Genomic DNA, 23,768 nt, shown 5'->3' on the forward strand with positions numbered 1-23,768 from the left:
CCACCATCCTCTTTTCCCTCCCCAGTTGTCTCTCTGCTTGTGGTCTGGCACGGTTGCATTTTCTCCAGCATCCCCCTCTGAAGCATAGCCTTCGTGCCAAGGTTTCTTTGCATCTTGGTTAGGCCCCCCTCCTCTGTTGCCTTCCAACTGTTCCTAAATTTCTGGCCCCTCTCATGATCCACCAGTAGCCTCCTTGGTGGCTGGTTGTTTCTCTCTTTGATTTTCTGCATTAGTGAAGGATCAAGGGTAACCACTTTTATCTCAGTGGTGTAGTTCTTGGGCTAGAAACTGCCTACCACAGACAAATATTATAGTAGATAGTATCCCTATTTACAGAGTCATGCCCAGAATATAAAAAGTTTAGGATGTGCTTGGTAACAGATGAGTGGAATAGTAGAGAAATTGAAAAAGAAGACATGCAGAACCTAGGTGATGCTCCACAGGAGTGCACTCCTCTTGTTCTTTAATACTTTGCAAGGGACCAGAAATGAGTTGGCTGGACATGACAGTGTAAACCAGGAAAGCTGCAAAGCAAACAAACTGATGGAACATGAATCAGCCTGGCAGATCAGATCCCAAATGCAAGTCAGGTCAGTGAAAAAGAGGTTGGGGGATGGTTCTCTTTTGCACCTGCATATCTTTAATGGGAAAATTGCAAAGAAGCTGGATAAAAAAAAAAAAAAAAAAAGGAAAGAAAAGCAGTAACCCCACTGTTAGCCAGGTAAAAGCTGTGCTTTCATTTGACACCAACAGACCACAGAGCTCTAAAATGCTGGGAGCTCTCTGAAAGCATTTTCAGCCTGTAAAAGGTAGCTTTTAATAAAATTGTAATCAGAAACCTGAAGAAATAAGAGATCACCTTCCTAACTGTGCAAAAAGACTAACTGCAAGTCATAAAATATTAAGGATGAAAAAGTTCATTCTAGATTAATAAACGGGATGAAAAATGTAAGAGCTGAAATGTGAATGCTCAGAGGGTCTGCAGTAGCTGTGTAAGAGCAGCAGTCATGTACATTGCTAATAAGTAAGTTCACGTCTAAATGTGATTATAAGTGGAACAGACATGGAGATAATTTACCCTCTAGCATGCAGAAAGCATGAAACTACAATGAAAAATATATCACCATTTCTGTGAACAGATTCGTAAGTAGAAGGCAATGGATACAAACAGAGCAAGCAAAAGAAAGTCTTCTGTCTGCAATGGAGAAAACAGGACACTGGAAAATGGCCTGAGTGTGAAGTCATATACATATTTGGGCCAGTGCAAGCTGGTTTGCCAGTATTTGTCTTTATTTTTTTCTGGTACCGCTGTGCTGACGAGGCACAGAGCACCTCAGAGGACAGACTGTTGCAAGACTATGACATTACTGTGGGGCAAACCCAAAAAATAGTTTGTGAAGCTCAGGTTAGTCCCCAATGCAAAGATAGGGCAGTGGCACACAGAAATGCAAATGCCACGTAAGGGAATTCATTGCTATTACAAAGAAAATAAATGAATTTGCTACCAAACAAACTAGCAGTATTTGAATGTTACATACCATAAGGAATGTACAAGGACTTAGAAACTGTCATTGTCTCACTACTTCAAATTGGAGCAGATAACCACTGCTTTCAGGTAAACCATATCAATGGGATGTGCACCAACCACAGCCATAAAACAGAAGAGGTAACCTATTCATATCATTATTATCCTTCCAGCAAAGCTGCCTAATGATTGTCAAAGCTCTGGGAAAACTGCTTAACAGTTCAGGAGTAATAACTCAGCAGTCTGGTACAACATAGGAGAGTTGGGTTGCAGGTGGACTTTGAGACCTCTAGCTCAACATTATTATGCCTAAGTAGGATTTAAGGAAGGTTTGTATGTAAGATATGTAAAATGCTCATACTTCCCATGAATAACAAGCTACAATCTGCTTGGACCTACAAGCAAGAAATCCCATCAAGATCAAATTATTTTTTCAGGATAAACCATGTGGTAGGGAACAAGCTACACCTTGTTGACAAGTTGGACTAGTTGATCATTGCAGGTCACTTCCAACTGAACTATTCTATTCTATTCTAAATAGTATAGCTGTGGATGTGCATATGTTTTACCAAAACTGCAAATCCACTTCCTACAAACACACAGGGCATGGTCATGAGAGCATAAGGTGGGGAGTCCTGGTGATGGGAGGTCCCTCTGCTGGGAGATGGCTTACCAAACTTGGCAAGAAACAGGCCACTGAACAACTGACAGACATTGGAACAGGCTTTTTTAGTCTAGACTATCAAAAAGACTACATAACAAGGTAACCTGTTATTGCAGAAAATATTTATTCTCAAACATTAAACTACCTGGAAAACATGAACACTATTTGCCCAGTGACAAAAGGGGAGGTATAGAGCACTGAAACCTGAAAGAACGTTCCTCCATTTCAAGCAAAATAAGAAGACGACTGAAATATATATGAATTATTGTTTTCTACACTTTAAGGAATTATAAAATAAGGGTTAAATTAGTGTTTGTAGGGTTGTTTAAATTTTACTGTGTCCATGAGAACTTAAGTATTGCCAAGTCCTCACAGGGGCTGACATCTTCCAGAAGAATTATTATAAGACTGCTACAAATTCCATATAGGACACATAATCAAGTGTTCTGCTTAACATCATAATTGCACCGAGCACTGTGGTGTGATGTTATAATGGCACACTGTGCTGCAATGTTATAGTAAGTGTGACTTCCCCTGGTAACCTTCTGACTGAGCAAACAAAGATCCTGAGGTGCAGAGGGCTGAAAGTGGAAGTGGGGTATATATTATGATGGCAGGTATACATCTGATTCAGAGGCTGAAATGAGAAAAGGGCAGAAACAAAGAGAAAAAATCATTGAGGGGAATTTGAAAAGGTGACATCACTGATCTCGCAGCACTTGAGGTCCTAGGTTTATCAGTGCTCTTTGTAATGGTTGAACATTCAGTATTGCTCAGGATTGAGTCCAAATTAAAAGGGGTTGGCTCTTCATAAAAGCAGCGTTTTTATTATCCCTCAGACAAGGTTTGTAGTGAAGGATTTACCCTTTTCACCTTGCTTTCCTCTGCAAGGAGAAGGAATCTCATGCGGGGCTGTGGTAAGTAACATAGAGCTGTGGGTTAGATGCAGCTTTGCTCGTCTGTGTAAGATAAGACTGTGTAAGATAAGACTAGACCTGGCAGCTTCCAAGGGTCTGAACCTCTCTGTCTCACTGGTGAGTGCCATGTCAGTTGTGGGAAGGGGATACCTTCTCCTTAGGTAACAAAATTGTTGTGAAGGCTTGTACCACCACTGAAGGTGCTTTCTCAAATTATTTTGGCATTCAGCGAAATACTGTTCTCCCGCTGATCCTATCTACCTAATTGCATTTTTGAAAAATGCTTTCTGGTTGAACATTTGGATGAACCAATTTTTTTTTCTTTATTGGTACTCTTAAGACCGCCAGGTGGGCCAATGTAGCTTTGCTCTTCGAGCCATCCATGAATATTTTAGAAGAGCACTAAAACTTGCTCATATCACATTGGTTTTGCAATAAAATGGTTATTAAAATTGTTAAAATCCTTGATAATTTATTTTAACTACTTACTTTTTCTGCCGGGTCTTAAGAGAAAGGGAAAGGGGGAAAATGTGAAACAGAAAATAGCAAGTTAAAATTAATCAAATCATTTTCCTAACAAGTTTACAGTAACAAACTGTTACTATGCAATGCTTTGTCTTAGCAGTCATGCTGAAGAATTCTGCTGCCCACAGAGCACAGTTCAGCTTCTCCTTATTAGATCATCTTTCTGAGGCATCCACATTATTTGGTCTCTGGAGAGCTCTTGGTATTTGCAAAATTACTTTAAATACGTTAAATATGAATACTTTGAATTAAGCTGTTTTAAAATAGTATTTTGAGGAGCTGCTGCAAGACCAGCAATTAAAGAGAAAATAAGGGTTAAACCATAACTATTCCACCTCCTCTTTGTCTGCTCCCAGAGTCATTCTTGGCCTTGGTTTTCCATTCAGCCTGAAGTGAAGCTGAGATGTGCTGACCTCATGGTGCGATTGTGCCATCGATGGGGTCAGGCGTGGGCAGCATGTTCTCCCGTCCAGTTTAGCTGCATGTTAACTTCCAGCAGAGTTGGAGTCTTGCTAAGAAAAAAGCAATTTCTGGGGAAAATGGAAGAGAAACTTGTTTCACTTCCCCATTGCTGCTGTGTTATTCAGCAATAACTTTGCTATTTGGGTACCTGTGTAGGCAAACGTACACCACCACTAAAAGGTCCCACACAGAATGGTGTGGATGGTTCTACTTCAAGTTTGTAGCTCACTCGATATTTACTGGTTGTTAGCAAGAGCCAGCTGACACCTTGCCAAAGCTACCCATCAGATAACTCAGCAAAGCTTTAACAGGGCAATTATTTCACATTTTTGCAGGTAGAAAGGAATACAGCTGTCTAGCAGAAGTCCTTAGCAAGCTTCCTTTCATTTTTTATGGTGAGGTTACAGAGAACAGTGGTGTGTGATGCTTCAGAAACCTTTTCTTGTTCCTTTCCTTCCTAAGTTTGTGCTTAAAGGCTTGGCTTTAAGTGGTTTCTTGCTCCTTTCCTTCCTAAGTCTGTCCTTAGAGCCTAGGCTTTCAGTGGAGGGAGTATTTAGGGAAAAGGCTGTGAGTTTTAAACAGTTTTTCTGAGGTTCAGGGATAACAGATTTGTCTGATTCCTTAGTGGTTCTTGGGTTATACTTTCTTCTGAAAGCTATCCGAGGCATGTTATACAGCTAATCATTGCTGTGGATTTTTACTGCAGATGATGCAGTGGTCCAACATGCTTAACAATCTATAGCAATTAAAATTTAATTTGAAGTCGATAAAAGGTATGGTTTTCTGTCCATGTGCTAAGGCTATGCTTACAGTATTTCATACATTTTTATAAGCAATTTATTTACTCTGTATTTTAGATACAATTTTGCTGGTAATTTTTTCAGCAATGGAATTGTGTTACAAAAAAGCATAAATAAGCCTTTCTTTGAAGCATATGTCTAGACTTGTGTTAATTTAAACTTCAAGTGTGATTTTTAAAACCGACCCCCTCAAACTTTTTATTTACCCTCACATGTCTTATTTCAATTTAACTTAAATCAGCAAGCAATTAAATCCAAACAAGAGCATGCCCAGAGAGGGTTGTATAGACCTAAGTGGGCAAGGTTTAGGCAATTCTTATATTGAATCAAGGCTCCTTTTTGCTTAAAAAATACTTCAAAATTACTTTGAGTCACTTCCCTACATAAAATCTTGTAACCCGAGTGATGTATTAAATTAAAACAAAATCAAAGGTTAGCACATGAGAGCAGTAGTATGCTGCAGCGATGTACATCTTGAGCAATGAAGGGTTTACAAACATATTTCTCTCAGGGAAGAAAAGCAATTGACACCCAATTAGTGTTAAAGCATATTCCTAAAGCTCAATGACTTGAGAGCAAATTATAGTTGTCATTGTGGATTTGTGAAGTGTGCTGAACCATGATGCATTCCTTCGGGGAGAAGTTGCTCAGACATGAAAGTATAAAACAAGCACACCAAGTATGAGTTCTCCACATTTCTATATCTGTGCTTCAATAAAACAAATTTGTAAAGTAACCACGAGGCCCATTGGATGCATTCTTATGGATTTCTGCTGCTTATTAAAAACCTGTCAATGGCTCAACCAAACTGTGGTACATCAGTCCTCCTCCCTGCTATTCGTGGGCCCTCGGTTTTGTAGCTGTAAGCTGACACAGCAATGTCAGCAATGGCAATCTGTACCTGAGCAAAACAACACAGGGGAAAGGTTTTGCCGCATGACTAGTAAGGTGTGGGCTTGTTGCTCTTTGTTTCTGAGCAGGGCTTTTCCTCCTTAGAGTAGGAGATCAGTGCAGTATGATGGTGATCAGGGAAACCCTCATCAGCAAGCGAAGTTTTCAAACTTCTTTGCTCTTCCTTTATTTGCGTATGCTTCATATGGAATACCCCAAGCCTGGACTTTATTATCAGTCAACCATTTTAGCAAGATTGTGCAAGAGGAGGAGGAGAGCAGATGTGAGTTACAAATATACATGAGATTGGGAAATAAGCTCATTGCTTATTTGACTCATTTAAGGAAATCTTGTGTTTGAATATGGATGAAGAAGTGCAGTTATATATCAGTAAAGGCATTACCTATTCACAGCCTCCCTAAGCTGTTGATCTGGTATGATTTAGCAAATGCAGGGTCCCTGAGAGCAATGCCCCTGCCGCATGCTTGGACCTGGCATCCTATCTGTGTGTGCAGCGCATGCGATGGCTGGCTCTGTGGGACCACCTTGCTGCCTGCATGCACAATAGCTATCACTCCAGCGCAAGGGCTGCAGCATGTCTGCAGGCAGAGCCCGGCCATGGAGTTGGCAGGCAGCACTCTCCTGGAGCCGGCTGGTAACCCATCTCACACAGCTTGCACGGCTTCGGTCGCCCTCTTGGTTCAGCAGCTTCAGTGTTGTCCTGAATAAGGATGGTTTTCTCAACTGGAAGCAGGGACTACTTAGTGATGAAGTAATTAAATCACACTGTTCATGAAAAGCCCTCACTGTTAGTTTATGGTATTTGTCATAGCTCCTGGAATACGATCACGGAAACGAAGACTGAATTGAGAACAAAAAGAGGGAACTTACTTGAGAAATTTAAATAGCCAGCAAATTTCATAACACTTTGAAGTGTGTCTTCTTGTTTCAATTGGTTTTAAAAAATCTGCTCCAAGGTTCTGGGTGCATAAAGAAAAGTTTAGCCTTTTCTGACTTTCTTTCTTTGCAAGCTCATTGCTCAAGAACAGGATAACAATTTTACCACAATTAAGAGCCTTACGAGATAAAGGGAATCTTAATATTCTTTCTGTTCAATACCAGTTTTGAAAACCTTGCTCAGTCTCTCCTGTAGCTGACACTGAATGTAGGAAAGGATAAGGAAGAGTGAAGGTGGACTCAGCCTTAAGGAAGAGAGAAATCTTAAAATAAGTGTGAAAACAGGAAATCCAACAGGAAGCTCTCACAGACTTGATGGCAGCTAATTCTACATTCTGTAAATAGAGTTGAAATTCATATAGAGCCTCGTAAAATATAGTATGGAAAAAATAGAATTATATTCACATCATGTTACTTTTTTCTTCAGCATGAATAATAAAAGGTTTGGGGGGGTTTTAGAAGAATTTTCTGTCATTTTGATTTTATTATTTTTAATGTTATTATTTTATTAAACTTCTGTTAGCTATTATACCAATTAATACTGGTGTAAATTTTATTCTAATTTTCTTAATTAGTTTGACCATCTTCTCTTTGCAGGAACCTCATCCTTCTCGAATAAGACCTGAAAGTGGTCCCCAAGCGGGCGGAACCACACTTACCATCACTGGTACAAACCTGGCCACTGGTTCCAAGAAGGACGTTCAAGTTTCAGTCGGTAGCCAGCCTTGCAATGTGTACGTACCCTGAGTAACTAACAATACAGAGCTGTATCCTAACAGAGCACCAACCTTTTCTGGCCTTTAGAAATTAAACAAAACCATTGTCTATCTCTTTGTGACTCATCCCGTGCAATGGAGCTCTGCACGTAACATTCAGACAGAAACTCACTCCAAGGTTCCAGCTGGAAGAAGCAGCTGTAAAAACAACCAAAGTGGGAGAACTGAGATAAACACAGATTTTTCGCCTTTCTCTGCTTGACTGGCTGCTCCAAACCCACCCATGCTTTCACTCAGCATCTCTTCAGTGGTTCCGTATAAAATCTTAATCTTCTAGTGCCCCTTGGCTTGTTCCTCTCACTTCTTTTTCCTTTTATTAATTGCTGCCCTTCTCTCCCCCCAAAAAAAGGAATGACATGAAGTGTGCTGACATTGCATTGTTCTTGTGTTTGTACACTATTCCTTTTCATACCCTACATCTATTTTAAAGACCCTAAGTGTTCTGAAGAAAGTGTTGTCTCCTCTCGTAACTACTCAGTGCCTAGCAAAAATAGAGCTGGTTTTGTTGCTTCCGGTGTACTGCAGTAAAGAATACAAATCACCGTAATGCTAGTAACTAAAGATGTTTCCTCTTCTTCTCAAATTTAGCACTGAATTTGGAGACGAGATCGTTTGCATTACAGGACCTAATAGCAAGGTTGAAGCTGTTACAGTCACAATGGACTATGGGGGCACAGCAATTAATGTACCACAGCTATTTTCATACAGTGAGAATCCTACTGTCACCAAGTTCCTGCCAGTAAATAGCTTCAGCAGGTAATGAAATGTTTGTCATAACTTAATTTACAATTGGGTTAAAATATGTGTAATAAGTAATAAACATGTAGTACTGTTTGAAATAAAATCTCCTGTACTCTAGCAATGTACACATTTAGATACATAGAGTTTGTGATCTTTCTTAACTGCAGCTGATGTTTGAAAGTATTCTGTTTACTTTCAAACTTTAATCCCCACTTCAAAGGTAAATCCTGAAACCAGAAGAGGTAATGAGCTTCTTCTAAATGAAGATGTCTCAGAGAAAGAGATTTGAAGCATTTCAGCATGATGTCAGACAACATGATCTTTGTATTACTTACAAATCCTTATCCTATAAGGATAACCTATATAAAAGGTTTCTAATGAAAAGTTTTCTAGCAGTTCTTCTTCAGCTTTTAATAAGTATGCTGGAAATAAGGGAAAGTTATGACTTATCATCTCTTTGTCCCATGAGGAAAAAAAGTATTTTTTCAGGAAATCTAGATCAGGGTTCAATAATGCTTTTAAAAGATATTCTCTCTTCTGTGGCGGTACTCAGTGACACCCCATCTGATAGCTGTTCCTTCTGGAAAAAAGCTCACCTAGTACCAATTGTGAAACCAAAGGAACGTATGCCACTCTTATATTTGTATGAATATGGCAAATCATCTGTATAAAAGTCCTTGTAACATAACTCTGGTTTTGCAAGTCATTCTGTGACTGATACAGGGACAAACTTGTGAGCTTGATTCATGGTGGTCTCAGCTGTTCCCTAATATTCTGGTCTTTTGCTTAGTGAGGTACTGTTGGCAGAGAGAGATCATGATGTTTCCACTTTCTGTTAGTAAATAAAAGAAGTGGAACGTTGTGACCTTACAAATAGGACATTAAAAATAAAATTGGCTATGACTTCTCTAGGAGAAATTGGTACCTGACTCTGAATATTGTGTAGTCACTTATGTAAAATAGGATTTGTTTTTAATACTTGCTTTTGATTTTTGGTTTGGGTGGTTCTGGGGCCTGGAGGGTGTTTTTGGTAGATCAATAGTGATTTACCCCAGGGGATTTAAAAGATTTCTTTTTTCCTCTAAATAAACTAAAGCTTACTTTAATGGATTGCTTTGAGGATTGCTATCCCTCTAAATCCACGTTACTTCGATGACTTTAATTCCCACTGGCAACTTGCATGCGTTCTTCTTATGCGAATGCATTATTTTTTAAACAATGTGTTGCAAATGAAAAGGAATATAGAAACTAGGTCCTTACAGACCTGTAGAAAATACTCTCTCACTTTTGTTTCTGTGCGTGTGGTAGGTGGAGTGATTTTAACAAAAACATTGGAGAAGTAAAGCACACAAAGATAGGCATCAATGAAAAGCCACAAATACTGACAAAGCAATTTGTACTTTTTTTATTCTACTATTTTAAAACAAGTTTGAAGTTGACATTGCTGCTTTTAAATGCTGTAGTCATCAATAGCTTCCACAGAAGTCCCTTGTGTAGGATATCTAATTGTCATATAGGCATTATATAGCTGTTTTCAGTGGAAGTAGTAGCAGTGCAGGATAAAGCAGTCTATAGCTGTGGTGGTTTGCCACTGACTTGACTTCTTTTTTAATTCTGCCTTTCAGTGGAGGGAGAAATATTACAGTAACTGGAACCGGTTTTGAGCTCATCCAGAGTTTCTCGTTGGTGGTATATGCAGAGCGTCCAGAAGCAGGGAAAACGAATCTCAAAAGGGTAATTTTCTTTCTTTCCCCGCAAAGACATCACACTGGATGCATAACATATCATCTGTTCAAAAAATTCATTTAAGTCTGCCCACTGGACTTCACGGGGCTTGGAGTGGAATAAGGTTCGAACAGATTTCTGAGTCTGTTCAGGGTTTCCATGGAAGAAGAGCCTGCTCCTACCATCCTGACTTACATTCACTTGTACCTTGCAATCTTCTGCTTTAAAATTATTTTCATTCACTATGAATAAGGATAGAAGAATTAAGCTTCGAGTGGTAAAGTGGATGTATTTCATAATTTGAAAGTGTTTATTTTATCTTTATCTTTCTCCTTCTCCCCCTGCAAGCTTTAGAGATTTGCCTGAAACAGGACCCAAATCCAGACAATGCTGAGTACTCAGCTTTGCAAAGTCAGTGCCTTTTATTTTCTCACACCTCAATGAAGTGAGCCTTCTTTTCTTTCTTTCTTCATGCATATTCCACCTATAGCATGTTCACAAAAAGTTGTGAAAAATACCATTTAATAAAAACACAAACCTTTCTTGCATCTTATGTTAAGAACTGGCATTACAGATAGTCTCATTTTCCCACTCTTCTAATGAAGATCACAATTTAATGCGATGATTGAGGACTTAAAAGTGATCTTCCAGTAAGAACATTGTAAGATTTTTTCTAAGGCTGGCTCTTCAATTTAAGACTGTCTTGTGATCCATATAGAGCTGGTAATGTGCATCTTTTGTATTACATGCATGATTCAACTTTCAGAGTATGCCAAAGCCAGCTGGATTTGGGTCCATCAGAACCCTATCCTTAAAGAATTTTAAGAGGAAAAGTGCCTACATTTCTTAGGCCATAAACTGCAAGATGTAATTATCGTGATAACCTTAACTCCCAGGATGATCTTAAAGTCTGTTAGCATTCTTGACAGTGTTTCTCAACATTTCTTACCCCGCTTCTTATGTATGCTCAGCATCTTCTCAGCACATTAGCTTAAGTCAGCATTATGTACAGCACACATTCTTGGTTAATACTAGAAACTTTTCTAATGCCACTTATGGCAATATCAGAAATGTGGAGGAGAAGCTATCAAACTGCATTTCTCAAAGTGAGCAACTGAGGTGGTGATAAAAGAAATGTTGAGGGTTCCTATTAGTGTTGTTGGCTGTGGTTGGTGTTACTGAATGACTGAAGGAGTTTATAGGATAAAAACATTTGTGTAATCGGGGATGGAGGGTAACTGAGTTGTTACCTTGATTGACAATTGGTAAATTTTATTCCAAAATTTCACTTAGTAATTGTATTGAATTTCAACGAGGTGTTTTATTTACAGTGTCAGTAGAAAAGAATCTACCTGAGACACTTAATGGCATGGAAGATGATCTGGATTAAAGCTGCCATGTAAACCTCTTAATCTTAGAGCAGTTTAATGATATCAGCCCAGTGTGGTCCAGAGCCACAGAATTTGGAGGGAATGGAAACTGATCTGTAGCCTAAGCTTATTCTTCAAGTAGCTGCTAGAACATAATGAAGCAACAGTTTATTCTCATCAACAAATTTGTTTAATTTTCTTTTCAGAAAATACCTCATGCTATGTTATTTCTGCTGTATGGAGAGGATATAAATCCAGTGGGTTTATTTCTACAGGCTAAAGTTATCAACAGTTATGTACAGGAACAAGTCAAACTCTAAAATGTGCATTCTCTTCTTGTCTTGTTTCTTACAGTTTGTTGGAAAGCTTGTTACAAGACTCAATGAAACCACAGTGGTTTTTTCTTCGCCACCAATACTGGAAGACCCAGAAAACTATAACATTACCACTGTTATTCTAATGGATCATTATCATTTGGTTGTAAAAAATGAGAGCCACTCCTTTGCCTATGTTGCAGACCCAACCTTTGAAAACTTCACAGATGGCATCAAAAAACAAGTCAACAAACTTATTAATGCAAAGGTAAACTTGTCAAGAGATGGTGGTTGCTCATTTTGTCCTTGAAGTGTATATGGAATTCTTCCTTCCTTTCTCAAACCTTTAACAGCTGTTGTTTGGTACCATACTCAAAATGCTTGGAGGAGTCTCTTACCTCTGCTAGAACATTGTCAGCTCCCCTTTCCTCCCCACTCCCCTTCTGAGAGATAGTTGCTATATTTTTAGCCATACTTTGGGTTTCCCAGGGATGCCCCCTCCTGTTCAGCCTGACATTTGGTAATGCCCTCTGCCATAGAGCTCCCAAGGACTGGAGGGGACATCTCTTCTCGCACTAGGAAGGAAAGGAGAGAAATCGCATAATTCCCAACCACTCTGCTCTTCTGTACACTGCAGTGCAAATCACATCTGCTGCTAAAAATTATCCAAATGGAAAGTCGCAGCTCAGGACTTCTTGTCTCCAAAGACTTTGTGATGATGACTTAGCCTTGTATTTTCTGTCTAGGGCAGTAACCTGAACAAAGCCATGACAATAGACGAGGCCCAGGCTTTTGTGGGTGACGAGCCTTGCAACATAAAAACACTAACTGAAACGGACTTATATTGTGAGCCGCCAGAAGTACAGCCTCAACCAAAGAAACGGCAGAAGAGAGACACCATCAACAACCTTCCTGAATTCATTGTAGGTTACCTTTTCAATAGAATATCATGTGTGACACTGATACAGTGCTTCTTAACTGAAGTAATTTGTTCTTCAAGTTGTTGTAGTAACATGAAGAAACTCCTTGCAGTTCTTTCTTCCTCCAGCTTCTGCCTGCTGTCCAGAAGATGTCACATGTAAAGAGCAGTCCCAAGCTGCCAAATGCCTTCTAGCTTCATTACATACGAATGTAAAATTGTAGCTAGACAGGCTGGGCATTTTTCTTCCTCTGCTAAGCAAAATAAAATTACTTCATGTAATAAAGTGCTAGTGACCTAAATTCAGTATTAAATATTCAGAAATGTTTCCTTTGTTTGTCAGTTTGAGCTAGTAATTCACTTAGTGGGAATTACGAAGAATTTAGAATGCAACTGAGAAATGAACCACTGTCCATTTGCACTTTTTGAGACAAACGTCTGTGCTTATCTGATTAGGTGAAATTTGGACTCCGGGAATGGATCCTTGGAAGGGTGGAATATGATACACGTGTGAGTGACATCCCACTGAATCTTATCTTGCCACTGGTACTTATTCCTATGGTAGCAATCATCGTCACTTCTATTATCTGTTACAGGTAAGTTCCTTTAATTAGGTGGTTTTGCTGTCCTAAAGCTTTCAAGGTACTACCTGATTGTTTTCAGCTCAGTCTACAGAAATTATCTTCATCTTTTTTATGAACTGCAGAGTTAAGAAAGGCAGTTACAGATAGAAATTTATATAAGCACCGATTAATTCCTCTCACTCACACCAAATACCGTGTCAGTCAGCCCAGTCCATCCTTTATACATAAGCACAATTGGTCCCAGGCTTGCCAAGCGCATAATTGCAGACTGAGTTGCACACATATATTCTTGAAATGGCAGCTAAAGTGCCTCTTGTGAAGGAGATAACTTATTCTGTATACATATCCATCGGCGTTTATACTGCCTCAGTCAGGACTGTAGATCTGAGCTGGAGGGATTTGGCTAAAGGGTCATTTTGGCCTTTCCAGCTGAGATAAGTGTTACTCACACACAAATTTCATGATTAATGGTGAAATTCATGCTTCACAAAGGTTCAGAACAATGTCTTTATTTCACTTAAGACCTACTTAGCCGAGTTTTAAGGTTAGTAATGAGGGCCTCATACTGTCCCTCAGGAGGGGGTGGATTTCACTCTTATGGTGCATATCAATATAGCTGAAGCAATGCTGAAATATGTGCTGTACATCACTGATGTTCTCGTGGACCTCCTGCAACCTTCTCAGTTCAGTCCTAGACACACTCCTGGGTGGCTCAGAGCCAGTGCAGGACATGTTGCAAGCAATCTTTGTTCAGTACATACAAATTGAGTTTCTGTATGTAATATGTGATTGAAAGCATTTGTAGCTACTGCTTATTGGATTTTAAATTGCTGGCCCAAGTGTGCTTTGAAGCAGCAGGTCTGTGATGATGCCAGGTTGATTTACAAAGAATGAAGACTTGGTCCACTGTTGCTGTTCTCCTCCTCCATTCTCTTTCTACTGCCAGCGTTTAAAAAGAAATCAGACTCGGAAAATGTCCTCCAGTCCTTTGGCTTCCCACTCAGAGCTGTTGCAAAGTATTTACTTTTGCAGTTTCTAACTTCTTACAAATCTTACCTCTATTCCATAAAGACGCAAGAGCCAACAAGCAGAACGAGAGTATGAAAAAATTAAATCACAACTTGAAGGCCTGGAGGAGAGTGTCAGAGACCGGTGCAAAAAGGAATTCACAGGTATGACAGATATTTGCCCTCCTCTGGGTCCTCTTCAGCAATCAGAAGATGAGCTGGAGCAATGGTGCTAGCTTGCTAAAACTGTCTTCTGGGAACGAATACTCAGTAGATCTTAGTAGTCTTGATTACTGACATTGACATACAGCAGATATTTTGTTATTATATATGAAAGCCATAAATAAATTAAAATAGGGAGCTGAGGGTATTAAAGGAAATGGATAGTTTTAGTCTAAAGCAAGCATAGAGTTAGCAACTGGGAAATAGAAACTAGTTGAGATTGGGGCTACTTACAGTCATTAATGTGAGTTGCCATTGATACGGAAGTAAGAATATTTTATAGTGACTAACCATGCACTTAGTATTTAGCACAATGGCTGTATGTGCCAAGTATGCACATTAAAAACTGTTTTCAGAACTGCAAAATTTGTTTTCAGTAATCAGCATACAAAGGGATAATTTGGCAAGCTCATGGGAGAGAAATAGCATTTTGCCCTGTTTATCGTGGTAAAACCTTAAGCTTGATTTGAGAAGCTAGCTAATTGTTCTGTGTAAATGTAGAGACATCATCCCAGGGAAGGCAGCGGGAGGTGTGAAGGCTCAGCATTTCTACATGTTGAAATACTCATTGCAGTGCTTAAATTAGGCATCTGAGTGCAAACATTGCAAATACTGGCCTAAATGATTACCATGAAATGTCACCTCATTTTCTGAATTATACTTGCTGTTGGGTCATGTTGAAATAATCTCTACTAAAAAAACCCTCCATGTTTTATTTCTGAAGAGAAATAGATTATTTCATATTGACAGTGGCTAAAAAGCAGGATTGAATTAAACGGCAACTTCAGGTTGTAGTTTGAAACTAATTTAAGAAGCTCAAGCTATCTCAAAGATTTCGGCCATGCTGGAAGCCTCTCCCAGTCTTGTTTTTCTGGCATTTCTGGGACAGCATGTTCTTTCCTTGTACCAGCTTGCTTTCTCTGGAAAACTGACTTCTTCCAGGTTCTGGACACAAACCAGAAGCAAATGTTTGAATCAAGAGCTATTCATAAATGGTCTTCATTTCAAACCACATTTTGAACTGTGAGAGGATTGATCAAGTGTAACAGCCCTCCCTCTTGCCACCTCTCCCATGCAACTTCAAACTCATATGTGAAAGGAGAAAGGTGCCTTTCTCTTGCTGACACTCCTAGTAGAGGGCTACAGACTCCTGCTGCATGTTGGGTTGAAGGTTTCCTCTCTGCTCCACCAAGCACAAACTGGGAAGTAGAATGCACATCCAAGGAGTAATCCAGTTCCTAAACTGCATCCACCTTGGCTGACAGTAAAATGAAACACTGAAGTCAGAATGCATTCTGGATCCATACTGTGAAACTCTAATATCGATAGCATGAAGTGCAGACAGTCTAAAATACATGGAACTAAAGATAGCAGAGGAAAGGGACATCAGGGAGGAAGTACAAATACAACAAAGCTGGAAGCCACAAGATGCTTTCTCCCTCAGCTTTGCTGAATGCTGTAAAACAAAGAGGTAAATGAATGAATAAGAGCAATGAAATTGCTGAGACACTAGGTCACTATATTAATTAACATGGTATTCTAGTCAATCAGCAATATTGGGTAATTGGAAAGCCTTCAGCTAGAATAGCTACTCCAAAGGATGATTCCCTAAGTGTTGTCCCTTTTAAGTACTTCAGAGCTTTTGAGTCCCACAGAAATGTTTCCATCAATTTCAATGAACTATTTAACCTTCTTGCTTCCTGATATCCCCTTCCTTTCAATTAAATTAGCATGCTTTACACTTTAAACTTTTCTTTCTTTGATTGCTATGTGTTTTTTAAAAGAACTTCTATTACAATATAGACTCAAAGGGAATAGAATGTGCATTTAAAAAAAAGAAACCAAAAAACTTAAGAAAACAATATTGTGGTGTCATTTTTTGGCTCTGTGCTACAATCCTACATTCATATATATGAACTCACCCAGATGTCCATTAAAGCCCTTTTTTGGATAGGCAGCAAGAAGGAAACCATCTGTGCTAAAGGCAGTTATCCTCATGTCACCGTAGGATTATCTGCAGTCATAGTTAACAGGATAATTGGTAAAAATAGCAAGAGAAAACATTAAATGAAATAGTTTTTGGTGTTGAGTTGCTTTGTCTCTATTACAAGGCACCTAAAGAGATCGTGTTGCCTAAAAAAATCTGCAGGCTTTTTTTAAATGAACCTTTAAACTGTATTGCATATTCCAGATCTAATGATAGAGATGGAGGATCAAACAAATGATATCAATGAAGCTGGAATCCCAGTACTGGACTACAAAACCTACACAGACAGAGTCTTCTTCCTGCCCTCCAAAGATGGAGAAAAAGACGTGATGATTACGGGGAAGCTGGATATTCCTGAGGCCAGGCGACAGACTGTGGAGCAGGCTTTGAACCAGTTCTCCAACCTCCTCAATAGCAAATCATTTCTTATTAATGTGAGTACAGAAGTAGATGCACCTTGTCTGTTTAGCTAGGCATACCTGTGTGTGCAAGACAGTAGGTTTGCAAGCACAACTGAACCAAAATTAATAAAAATAAGTAACTGCTGCAGATAATGTGGCATCGCAGTGAGAGCTTCCTGGTGGGTGGAGAGGCAAGATCATATTTCTGTGCCAGGTCACGTAGTATGGAGTTAGTCAACATTGCAGTGGGTGTAGGAAAACAGATATTACCCAAACTGGCATAAAAACTGTTGTTACAAGTTTGGTTTAGCCTTTCAGGAAACATGATCAGAGAGTGCTGATTCTATCCTGGTTCATCACAGAAGTCACCTGCGGGCAGCCATCTGCTGGATCTCTGTCCCAGAGAGGCAGAGGCTCCTCAAATGGCCTATTCATCAAGACTGATGAGTGCTCACAGCAGCTCTGAAGAGATTTCTAATTGCTCACTCGCAAAAACTGAGGCTGATTGTCAGACACCTAAATATAGATTTAGGCTTCTAACTTTTTCTTCTTTTTTAAATGAGGCTCCAGTGCTGAGCTAGTTAATGGTAGCATTACAGTTTATGGCAAATGAGAGCGCATTCCCAGGTGTACCTAGATTAGTGTCTTTGTAATTTGATGTGAAAGGACTGGGAATTTGGGGGAGAGAGGAGTTGATTTTCTCTTTTAGAAAATTGTCACAGAACACCTTTTTACATTTAATTAAAGCATCCTTTTTAGATAAGGCTTCGGTTAAAGTATATAAGCATTCCTTGGGTTAGTCCAGTACACTGTGTGTATCTAAAACAAATTATTGGCAACAATTTCTTATAAGTAGTTTTTTCAAACTTCTGGAAACTTTCCATTCTGTGCTTCAGAGATTAATATTAAAATAATATTGCTTGTCGTCTTAGTGCAGAGAAGTGTTGAGGTTCTTCAGAAAACTGTCATCTGACTTGACTTTACATTTGTTTTCTGTTTCAGTTTATTCACACGCTGGAAAACCAAAGGGAGTTCTCTGCTCGAGCTAAAGTGTATTTTGCATCTTTACTGACAGTTGCTTTACATGGAAAACTAGAATACTATACTGACATCATGAGGACACTGTTCTTAGAACTGATGGAGCAGTATGTTGTGGCCAAAAACCCAAAGCTGATGCTAAGAAGGTTTGAATGATTGTCATGTTTTCTGTAGTTCTCTGGTTTTCTGTAAATGTATTTCTTTTGCAATGTGACTGTATTAAAATGCCAACTATCTGTGAAAGTCAGAAATAGCCTGGCCCAAGCATATTAGGAAGACAAGCTCACCAGGAATAGCTGTGGAAGCCACAGGCAGGACTGCTGGCAACAGATTTCCTTATTCAAATGCTGTAGTGTAGAATGTGCATCAAGATTATGGAAACATCTACCTTACTTTGAAATACAATACTGAACATTTAATTTAATTTTTAATCTAATTTTATTCCAAATGATCTAGCATTTATACCACACATCATCTCCATAATGAATACACATAATCAGCTTGCATTGTGCATTCAGTGAGGGCTTGCTTTAGTGTTTTTAACCCCATTGTTATCCCAAATAAATTACAAAAGACCTTTCTCTGTGTATGTTGTAGCTTTGTAACGTGTAGGTTAATTCCCAGTAACTGCACAACTGGGTTAATTTTTTAGCTCTTACAGCATAGACCCAATTTAAGATTTTGCATGAAGAACGTGTGCTTTTCAGTAGTGAGCTGAAGGTATCCAGGAATGATGAGCAATACAAAGCACTTATCCTAAAGCAAGTACATTCTCTCAAGACTCTACAGGGAAATCATTGCATTAGGAGAGTGCATGCAGTTAAGCATGTAAAAATACTATATTTCAAGCAAGCAATGTTTTTCTTTAAAACTTTGTCATTAAGTACCCTTACTATACTCGGGGTTGGTTTTTTTTTCAGATCTGAAACGGTTGTTGAGAGAATGTTGTCTAACTGGATGTCTATTTGTTTATATCAGTACCTCAAGGTAAGAGTTTAAGTCTGTTTCCTGTGGGGTTTTTTTATCAATATTACTTGAACATGCTGCATTGAGTCTATCTTTTGGTTTTGCTTTATTTCATTTCCTTTCCTTTAAATAGGACAATGCTGGGGAACCTCTTTATAAGTTGTTCAAGGCTATCAAACACCAGGTAGAAAAAGGCCCAGTGGATGCTGTACTGAAGAAAGCCAAGTATACGTTGAATGACACAGGTTTACTGGGAGATGATGTAGAGTACACACAGTTGGTAAGCAGAGCATGATTAAGATATTACAAAATCTTTTTTTTTTTTTTTTAAATTCTGTAGTGTTAAGTCTGTACATACTTTTCTGGACTACTGTGATCTGCATAGAAATTCTGGTCATGGGCAGGACTGTAGATAGTTTGACCAAAACAAGTCTCCAAGCAGGAAAATAGAATTTTAAAGTATCTTCTAAGTGTTAAATCCAAGACCTGTCACTATGGAATTTCAGTAAATCCCTTTCATAATTTTCAAAGTCTGACTGAACAGTGGTCAGGGTGTTTGGCTCCTTCCCTTTTCCCATCTAAATTAACTGGCAATTGATTTTTGCAGGATTCTTGCACTAACATTATGTTTAAACTTTGGGTTGTCTTTCTCCCTTGTGATTGCTGCTTGTAAACATATCAAATGTCATTTTAGATATCATTTTATTAGTATACCAGGATGAGCTCCTCTACAGTCCTGTGAGATGGCTCTGCAATCCTCAAAACACTTTATGAACCTATTTCTGCACTTGTTCCTGTGTGAGTCAAACTCTCCTGAACATGGATGGCGCAAATGGCATTGGAAGGGGTTTATTTCCACCTAAGGAAATAATTCCCTATAGTGATGAGGGGAAGCTGCCTCTACAGGCAGTTCTGGAGACCCATGTTAGATGATTCAAGTGGGACGAAGTGGACATCCCTGCCCTGGGAATTCCCCATCTGAGCTCCACCACCTCCTGAATCTGATCACCAGTGCCATGGTCCAGTTCTCTTCTATTATGAATTCTGCTTTGACTTAATTCTGTTCACTGCCACAAATTTCTTTATTAAGTCCTGGTAAAAAAAAAAAAAATCACCATTTTGTGTATTCTGAAGGGATGTTGATGGGAGGGCTGATGTGAGGAGATTGCTGTAGGACTTTCACTCACAGAATCACTAGACTGTGACCTAGACTGCCTGGAGGAAAAGGGTGTGCTGAGCAAGAAGATATATTTTAAGTTCAAATTGATATTTTGGGGATTAGTTGAGTTGTCATCTTCATATCTGAGCTGAAAGTGCCACCCATAGAAACCACATTGAGTGGCAATGATGGTTATATTTTCTCTTGTGTACAGAGAACAAAATTTACTTGCAGTGTACATCGTGTAAGACTTAATGGCAATAATTCTTTATTCAGTCTGTTTCTTTTCTCAGAAAAAAGCCAGTGCCTGCAATTAAGCTAAATGAATGCAGTGTGAAAGCAGAAAATTTGTGTATGCAATCAGATGTGGGCACAACAAGCATACTAGCTAAATACTAAACATTATAATGTTGTACAGTAGTAGTATTTGGTCCAGATTCACAGACTTCCTATCAAACAAAGATTTTATGTGTATGCATGCATGGAAGATGATGAGATATATGTGTGTATATATATGTGTGATGAAAGATTATGGAGGGGGGTTACTATTGCTATAAATTATTGGAATCTTTGGCATGATGATGAAATTGTTGTGGTAACTGTGAACAGTTAGGGAGTATCTGTGCACCAAGGTAGGTTAAAGCATGAGTTAATTTGTTCACTTCTGCCTGAAAGTGAGACATGGTGGGAAAGTACAGTATAGAGCAGTTGTCTGCTCTCTAATTGTTCTTATTTAAAAGATGAATCTGTTTTGCATCACTGGTTACACTGACATGCTGCATACTGAACCAGCAGCAAAATCATGTCTAATTACCATAAAGCTAATAGGAAAAGGAAGGTGAAATCTCATGATTAGTTTGAGAGTTCTGTCAAGGGACAGCGCAATCATGTTTAATTTGACTGCCGTATGGCACAGCTTTTCTTCACTGTTTAAAAATACCAGCCATGCAAGTTTATTTCTGAGGTTTGAGATGATAAATTCAGGCATTATGGTTGGCAGGACTGTATGTATCTGAGAGCTGCAATGCTTCCGATGTGCCTGGCCTCCAAAGCTACCTGAGTGGCAAAAGATTCACAAGGGCTCTGAGCTGTTGTACTGATTCAGCTAGTGAAAGAAAGAGGCTTTTCATAACATTTATTTGGTTTTGGTGGGGTTTTTTCTTCTGGGGAGGTTTCCGGGACATCATTTTCTCATTTGCATTTGTCTGTATTAAAACTGACCCATATAGTGAAGCTACTTTTTAAAAAGTCACTCTAGATTCAGCACATTGCAGGCTTTCAAGAAATTCCCTTTAACGTTAAAAAAAAAAAACAACATGTCAATGCTATCAGAAAACAGTAATATTTTAGAACTAGCATAAACTATTGAGGTATCTTTCCTGAAGTTTAAATTAGAGTTATTGTGACAACGCTAAGCTGTAAATGAAGTCTTCAGACACCAAAGATGATATAAATGGCTTTTATATATACATATATGGATGTGTGTGCATGTATGTGTGTATTTATATATATATATGTAATGAACAGCTGGTCACAGGAGATAAAGTTATGGAAGCTGAACAAGTCACTGCTCATCAGTTGAGACATGTTAAATCACCACATGTACAGACCTAGTCTCCTCGACTTGAGAAGTAAAACCACAACCATGAAAACAGTGTAAAGGAAGGCAAGAGCACACAATATTCTAGGAGTTCAGCAAAGGGCAGCTCAAATTATTATTGGGAGCTCATTACGTTTGGGCACTGCATCACTTGTGCTTTTCTGTATTCCGGGTTATCAGGTTATATGAGAAGCATGTAACTAGTCAGTGGTCCAGCTGCTTTGTTCATGTGTATTCCCCTTTAATAAATTCCCAAGGCTCAATAACAGTAGTATATTAGGCATGAGTAAATCTATTCTGCATCTTTTCTGTTTTGTCATAGTGGGCGGAATTAGCTGGAATTTATGATAGCTGGTTGGCTGCATAACAGCGAAGGATTCTTCACATAATCCATATTCCCATTGCAAATATGTGCTGCTGTGCAATAATCATTGCACAGTGAATTTTAGATATTGTTTGCATTTAAATTGCCCAGAAAAAGATACAGAGGAAATTCAGTGCTGATTTGTCTTAATTAACCATGTACATTGTGTTTTTTACAGACAGTAAATGTATATGTACAAGATGGAGGAACCGATTCCATACCTGTGAAAGTGCTGAACTGTGATACTATATCACAAGTAAAGGAAAAGATAATAGACCAAGTCTATCGAAATCTGCCGTGTTCTCAATGGCCAAAAGCTGAGAGTGTAGTTCTTGGTAGGTAGCTACTTGTGATACTATATTGAGCAGGTGAAACATGTTGTGTGATTTTGTATTTTCCCAAAAAATGTCTATAAAATCAATTTACTGGGTTTTTTTTAAAAAAAAAAAAGTTGAATTCATGTTCAGCTAGATGCAGAAATACAGCATTTTACAGCAATCCTAATATGCGTTGAAAATTAATGCTTTCTTACGGAGTTCTTTTTCCTGACTTAAAGTTTTGGTGTACTGTCATTAGTGTGCAAAGAGCCTGTTAATGACTATTAACACAAATGTATTCATGTCTGACAGAGTCAGTATCTCAGGTACTAATTAATGTGATAATGACAGCATGGACAATTAACTGATGGAAAAGTAATGATGCCATTTCAGAAACTGGTACTGATTTTGACTTGCCTTTATGATGGTTATTCAAATGAATTATAAGTTACAAGAGCTGCACTTTTAGGAGATGATGAGAGACACGCAGCCTCTGAAAATCATCTTCCTTGAAGGCTTTCAAAATTGCTGTTCTCTTCTTGAGAAAAACAATTTGACGTAGCTTAAAAGGCCTCATAATCTCATAATAAAAGCTCCAATTAATAGTTTTGTAGTATCTTCATTACTGCCTTAATCTGAAAGTAGAGGATGCAGTTCTTGCTCTTCAGAAAATCCTAGTAAATTCTCTGAAAATGCCTTTTCTATTCTATACAAAGTCCTACACTATTTTGGACTTATTTCTTATTTGGACTATAATTTCTTATTATATATATTTGTAGTATTCTATGCAAAGGAATTTAACTTTCTGTGGATAATAATCAGAAGTCATGTGCATGGTTAGGAACAGTTCATGCAAACTTCTGTAATAAAGACCAAACTATTAAGCATTAAAAAAACACACATCATGGCATGTGCCAAATTACTTCTTATAATGTTCCACAGTGTGTCAGTGGGTGTCTAAACTTAAACATTCTTGGAGTAGTTATTTTTGCACATGATTAAAAGCTGGTTTTTTTCTCATTTTAATTACCCTTTAGAGTGGCGTCCAGGTTCTACTGCACAGATCCTCTCAGACTTGGATTTAACATCCCAAAGAGATGGCAGATGGAAACGTATCAACACACTAATGCATTATAATGTAAGGAGGTTTCAGAGCAGTTGTTCGCATCTGTTAACCATTCTCTAGTAATAAATAAAAATCTTTATTTGTTTTTAGAGAAATTTCTGTGCTACATAAAGAATCAAAAAAACCTCTAGCTCTGGGTCCTGGCAGTAAAAGCTTGGGAGCGTGAAAGGCTAGGTCTATACATATTGCCTAAACATCTTACCAAAATCACATCACCTAAATGCCAGCACTTTGGTTTCCTCATCATTGCAGTGTCCAAATCCAAATTTCCCTTTGAACATTCAAAAGCTTCTTTTGCTAGGTCTCGTATTCATCTCTTCTTTTCTCTACCACTTCCTACCCCTGAGAATTATCTTTGCCCTTGCTGTGCTGCTAAATAGATTTTGGGTTGGTCTGGTTTGTTCAACACCC

General features: G+C 38.6%; 1 protein-coding gene across 2 annotated transcripts in view; it reads left to right on the plus strand.

Moving 5' to 3' along the window:
- The window catches only part of PLXNB2 (plexin B2), a 262,361-nt gene that overhangs the window by 222,055 nt on the left and 16,538 nt on the right, over positions 1 to 23,768 (plus strand). For both annotated transcript variants that reach the window (XM_074827664.1, XM_074827665.1), the window contains exons 19-31: positions 7,339 to 7,475; positions 8,106 to 8,273; positions 9,884 to 9,992; positions 11,708 to 11,935; positions 12,414 to 12,590; positions 13,043 to 13,182; positions 14,242 to 14,342; positions 16,591 to 16,820; positions 17,790 to 17,971; positions 18,746 to 18,812; positions 18,925 to 19,071; positions 22,093 to 22,249; positions 23,269 to 23,369. In XM_074827664.1, coding sequence (XP_074683765.1) covers positions 7,339 to 7,475; positions 8,106 to 8,273; positions 9,884 to 9,992; positions 11,708 to 11,935; positions 12,414 to 12,590; positions 13,043 to 13,182; positions 14,242 to 14,342; positions 16,591 to 16,820; positions 17,790 to 17,971; positions 18,746 to 18,812; positions 18,925 to 19,071; positions 22,093 to 22,249; positions 23,269 to 23,369 — 1,944 coding nt within the window. The remainder of the gene's footprint in view (positions 1 to 7,338; positions 7,476 to 8,105; positions 8,274 to 9,883; positions 9,993 to 11,707; positions 11,936 to 12,413; positions 12,591 to 13,042; positions 13,183 to 14,241; positions 14,343 to 16,590; positions 16,821 to 17,789; positions 17,972 to 18,745; positions 18,813 to 18,924; positions 19,072 to 22,092; positions 22,250 to 23,268; positions 23,370 to 23,768) is intronic.

Source organism: Strix aluco, chromosome 5 (assembly GCF_031877795.1).
Source record: "Strix aluco isolate bStrAlu1 chromosome 5, bStrAlu1.hap1, whole genome shotgun sequence".
Lineage (NCBI taxonomy): Eukaryota > Metazoa > Chordata > Aves > Strigiformes > Strigidae > Strix > Strix aluco.